The sequence below is a fragment of the Pholcus phalangioides genome, unplaced genomic scaffold, assembly GCF_987345545.1.
Source record: "Pholcus phalangioides strain wild (caught in Gottingen) unplaced genomic scaffold, Ppha-v1.0 ptg000008l_1, whole genome shotgun sequence".
Lineage (NCBI taxonomy): Eukaryota > Metazoa > Arthropoda > Arachnida > Araneae > Pholcidae > Pholcus > Pholcus phalangioides.
Window position 1 is genome coordinate 2,991,426 of NW_028301601.1, and position 6,000 is coordinate 2,997,425.

The 6,000-nt window shown below is 34.0% G+C and overlaps 1 protein-coding gene across 1 annotated transcript in view; it reads left to right on the forward strand.

Moving 5' to 3' along the window:
- The window catches only part of LOC149083495 (fibroblast growth factor receptor 2-like), a 50,361-nt gene extending 45,145 nt beyond the window's left edge, over positions 1-5,216 (forward strand). The window contains exons 15-16 of the mRNA XM_089234017.1: positions 1,658-1,763; positions 4,052-5,216. Of these exons, the coding sequence (XP_089090143.1) occupies positions 1,658-1,763; positions 4,052-4,138 (193 nt within the window). The 3' untranslated portion in view covers positions 4,139-5,216. The remainder of the gene's footprint in view (positions 1-1,657; positions 1,764-4,051) is intronic.
- The last annotated feature ends 784 nt before the right edge of the window (positions 5,217-6,000 follow it).

Here is a 6,000-nt window from a genome sequence, read left to right on the forward strand (position 1 = left end):
TTATTTGAAAGGATTCTTCTATTCACACATGGAGGAATCAAAAAGACAGTTAACCCGGTCTAAAGCAGGGATTTTTATTTTCAACTTTTGAGACAGTGTGCTGCCCTAAAATAAAATTCCCATGATGGCCAATGGCCAACAAGTCATAATGTAGCATCTTGATTCACACAGTGGCTTCTTCATGGGTGGATCCAACAAGGTGATTGAGCTTCAGGACAAATCGGGAGACCTACATTATTGAATAATTTTATTTAGTCCGAGATTAGTGGTTAAAATTAATTAGTAAAAATAAAATAAAATTAATACAAAAATTATGAATTTTCATTAATATTCTGAAAGTATTTTTTTTTATTAAATATGATTTTTCATTAATTCTGAAATTATTTTCCCTGAATGCATTTTTCATTAATTTTGAGAAATTATTTTTTCATTAATTTTGAGAAATTATTTTTTCATTAATTTTGAGAAATTATTTTTTCATTAATTTTGAGAAATTATTTTTCATTAAATAGGAATTTTCGTAAATCTCGATTGGTGCCACTAAAAAACCAATAATTCCTCCTTAAAAATCACATTGCTCCCCCTATGGGGAATGGGCCCCACATTGGGAAACATGGCAGTACACTCTGACTAGTCCGGCGCATATCAGGCGGGTGTGCTGGATTACTGGAAGTCAATTGAAAAAACCCATTTAATTAATATAAACTTATATATATCTCTAATGCCCGAAGAAAGCCTGCCTAAAAACAATGGATTACTGGGCAGGCTAGATTAGCGCAGGACCACATTATCAAGAGTCTACTGTACTGAAAGGGGGGGGGGGTAAGGGTCCTAAGAGGATTAAACTGTCAATTAGACATTTGAATGATAACGTCTGAATCAGATTCATAATTAAAATACGTCTGAGAATAATTATTTTTCTTAACTTGAGCTTAACTACTATGACCAATAGCCTATTTGTAGAGAAACATGTCCTGTATTCATGGCATACTCTGTGGAACACGAGGAGTTGTTTCTGTAGGACCCAAATAAAAGAGAAAAGCATGTCCTCTCCACTTGCTTATAAAAGATATGCAGAAAACTGATTGTTATTCAGAAATGGTTGCAATCATGAAATATCTTGCAATATATTATAATTTCTGATATTCTATATTCTATTACACACAGTTAAAATTTTGAAGTAGGCATTCTAGAATTGCAGAATAAGCAAGAATAAAATTGGTAACAGATACAGTCAGGCCTCTGTATAATGTCATGTCTGGGACCTGTATGAAAATATTTTATAGGCAGGGTAACTTAATAACGAGTGAGCCCCATTTGGTAATTACTCTGGCAAGAAACTTTGGTATCTAACGTTATTAAGTAGGGTGATGTTAAAAGTCACTGGAGGTATACTGAAAGTCATACTGTATAATAGTGATTTCTTTTAGCCCAATTTTCTTAATTTGAGATAATGAATGGAGGGTTGTAGTATACAACAGGTTTCGTAAGTGTTGTGCTTCATGTGGCCGAAATGCCTATTACAGTTGAATCCAGATTTAACAGATCAGACAACTCTTATATTCATTGAATTGATGAGATTGTTGAATTAAGGTTTGTTAGATTGTACGAAATTAATATTTTGATGTGTATCATTTCTGATTTTTTTTCATTGCAGCTACATGATGATGCAAGCATGTTGGAAAGCATGTAAATCAGACCGCCCAACTTTCTCTTGCCTTGTCCGTGAACTGGACAGATTGATCGCTAATGCCTCTGAAGAGGTAAAGAAAGAGTCATTTCAAATTATTTTTCTTCTTTTACTGCAGAAGTTCTTATGATATATGTTACTTTTTCTTTTGTTGGATTTGAAATATGGTTCATTAAATTTCCTATTACAGTAAAACCTGTCTTCAACAGAATCGCAAGGGACCAAGATTTTTTTTCACTCAATGCAAGTTTCCGCTTGATAAAGGTTCAATTGACATAATGTGTGTAAAATTAGGTTTTCACAGCATGTGTATAAAACTTCATCCCACACTGTTCTCTTGATTGACAACGTTATTTACGTTCTTTTTGAATTTCTCTAAAATTTTCAATGAGGGTGTCAATATCTGTCATGTCAGTTTATACATTGTAATCTATGCTCATATAAACCTCAGCACCTGGGGGGGGAATCACATGATTTTGCTGCTCCTACCGCTGTAAAATTTGATGATTTATTAACAGTGTTTTTTTTCCCACCTAAAATCTCTCTCTCTCCCCCCCCCCCCCCCGATCAAATTTTCCATCTGGGCAGTTGCCTTTTTTGCCTCCCTATAATTCCCGCTCTGCTCAGCACTGTGATCACAGAAAGCATTTTTGTAATCTTGTAATTGCATTTTGTTGCACTGATTTCTCCCCTAGAAAAGTCTGCTTTTCAAAAAAATTTGGTTGCAATTTCAGATTGCAAGAACATTCAGGAACATTTGATAGTGTTGTGAACACATGACTCAGGAAAAATATAAAAAAATTCAGTCAAGTGTCAAAGAAAGATTAATTTTTAGTTTTTGCGGCTGGAATCTGTAAGTGCTGAACTATTCAATGAATCTTTCAAATACAAATACAAATACAAATACAACGCCACAACAGGCAAATTGCCCAACGAGGTGGCTGACTTAAGAACATCATGGATCCCCGAGCCCCTACCTACTACTGCTACACCACATCCCCCCCCCCGCGGAACCCCCCAACGAATCGGTACATGCGGGAATGTGCGTGTACGTGTAGTGCAACCTGACGTAAAGTTTGTTTCTGTGTAATGCTTGTTATGTGTAGTGCTGTCATCTGCCCCCAGTTTTACTAACTATGAGTGAAGTGTTATGGTTGAATGATTTACCGTTGTAGGACTGTTGCTCTCTGTGGCGAGACTTTTTAACGGGGAGATCGGCTCGCATTTGCGCCTTGAAGTTGGGAACCACAGAAAACCAACTTCAGCCGACCACCACTGTGGGGTTCGAACCCGGATTCTCGCATCACGAGTCCGGCACTATAACCACTCGACCACCACAGCGGCGGTGTCGAATAAACACAATGATAACATGATGCTTACTGGACAGGAAGAATACTAATCTGTCACACATTTCGTTTCATGATTTTGGCATTTGGTAATTTCAAATTGACAACTCTTACTTTGTTGTCGCTATCATGAAACACTTCATCAACCTCGAGCTTGATATCCGTATCCAGTTTCTCCAGTTCACGATTTTTCTGAGTCAATTGTTCATGTAGATCATGGATAACTTCAATTTTTTCTTCACTCCACTGTAATTGGGCATATGTCTGTTGTGTGAGTTTATAAATAAATAATAAATATATACATATAACATTTAACACACATCTTTTTTTTCAGATTTCAAAAAAAAAATTTTTAGTTTCATTTTTGAATTAATTTAAAAAAAAAAGTCAATTAAATATTAGCCATAGTAGAAAAGATATTAAATAATAAGTGAAATAATTCATAGAAATTAATTATTGGATAAATAATGTAATTAACTACTGAAAAAACCCTGAATTTTTTCTAACAGATGAAAAGCTTATTATCCAAAGGGGTGCGGGAAGGTAAGTCACATTGCTCTAAGTGGTGCTGGAAGGAAAAGGGGTTGGGAACCACTGTTCTAGATTACAGATTCACTTTTCTTCATTTTCCAAGTTTGAGCACTTTGATTAATATCCCCTTTTGAAAAAATAATTAAAAATATACACGCTATATATGCCTATGATAAGAGATAATTTAATTGAAAAAAATGTATTTCCAGTTTAAACACCATTTACCCATAGAAAAAAAAAATCCATCTTTAAAACATTTTTTTATAATCTCAGATCCAAAACAAGAAAAACTGACAAATATATTTTTTTGTTTCTTAAGATTTTGAAATGGTTAGATTTCCTGGTCGCCACATAATATTCGTATTGATATTTCACATTCCAACTTTTTTAAAAGTCCTACTTTCTCACCAAAACGTTTTCATCATGTTTCCATTTGTAGCGTGTATTAATTTTGTGTAATTAATTTTTTTCTTCACTTCCATAGGAATATCTCTGTTTAGACTTCCCTGTTGATGAATCGGAATCTGAAGAGTCTGAAGACTCTGTGGACGAGGATCAGCAAGGGCCATAGACAATCGGTACCTCTCTTTGTTTTCGTTCAAACCCACCAAGAAGATAAGAAATTTGAACTTACTTTTTCTTCTCTTAAATCTTCTCTTCTCCATTCTATGTTTTTTGAAATATTCATTTGGATTTGTTGAAGGTCTTAATGTGACCTCCCTTCTTTTGATCATCAATTCTATGATCATCATTGTACACACAACCGAAAATCAGGTTTTTAATATTTGAGAGCGTTATATAACTGCGGTGATATTTTTTTCTTTATGAGGATGGGAAAACTTTCCCAGTTTTACAAGTGTGTTAAGGTATCACATGTGTTTGTATATCACGTTTGTGTTTGTTACATGTGGATTTTTTTTGTTTTGCGATCAAAAAGAAAATCGGATGTTATTATGTTAATCGTGACTGAATCAGTTTTCAGTCTGTAATTATGTGATGTGTTTATTATTATTATTGCATCATCTTTAGTGGGGATGACCAAAGACATAATTTTTGAGTTACATTCACGAAATGGTTCTCCATGCCTTGATTGTCATATATTATGCACACTCTCGGCAATAACCAATGCATAGGTTAAATTATGTCTATTTTGTTGAAATCACCTGGTACAGTCATCTTAGCGCAATATGAGACAGCTACATTATGTCACATCAGACTATTCTTTTCTTTAGGTGAAGTGATTGCTTGTTGAGAATTGCTCATCAGCAATTTAGCTTTCACATTTGGCTTCTTCTAGAAAATAATAGAATCGTCCAATGTGACATAGTCAAGTCTCAACCCATGCTTTGAGGTCTATAAGCATGGTGTCAGTGCAGCGCGACAATTGAACATTGTTTGGCAATTTCCCAGATAGTTGTCATGGACACTTTGAGAAAAATGTTATCATCTTCGGTTTATCAGTGATTAGTTATACAGTAATCCAATGTTATATTGCACATGTAGGGAATCAGAGGGGGAAAAAGCTTGATATATTGAAAATGCCCTACAACTGACAACTTTGTTTTTATAACAAGTGGCTATTATATTAGTCTCATATATTTTCTATTAGCGTTTGATATAAAACTTGATCTACACGTGCTATTATGTTCAAGAATAAAAAAAAATTACAGCTATTCCTTTGTAGTATTCGGCATCTATGTTATTGATCAACTACTGCCTTGTACATCATCAGGTATTTTGTTGATTGTGGTTGTCGATATTAGGACCGTTGCATGAATGCCTTCAATTGATTTGCAATATATGTATATAATATATATAATATAATTTTTTCCTTGTTAGTTTTTTGTTAGTGTTATAACTCTAACACGAACTTACAGCTGCCACGAGTTATAGAGAATCTCATTCTTTTGTTGTATTTAATGTGTTTTTAATCGTAACGTGTTCTAGCTTTTAGTATTTTTTTCATTTTCTTCGAAAGTATTTTTTTTTACTCTCGATGCTATTATTTGAAATTATATTTTGATCTTATATGTAGTATTTTTTTGTCAATATTGTATACTCGTAGCTTCTTTTTGTTCGATATTTTTGGTCTTAGATCTCTTTTTAAATTGTGCTGTGAGTTTTATTCTATTCAAATCCTGTTTATGTTGTTTTAGTATGGTTCACATTTATTTGGCCATTTTGCAATTATGACTTATCAGAAACTGTTTAAAAAAGCTCTATCTATCGAAATGGTTTGAAAGTTTGCACGATGTTTTATTAGGATTCCAATAACCCTTTCAGGCCTGGTACATACAAATGGCATGTACGGCAGTACGTGCATGCAGGTCTGAAAAGGATTAAGTGTCTGTGATTTATGATCCTAGAACTTTGGTGTATTTTTATTTGATACAAGTGCAATGCCATTGCTTTTCACATTTGTTTTCAAAGGCT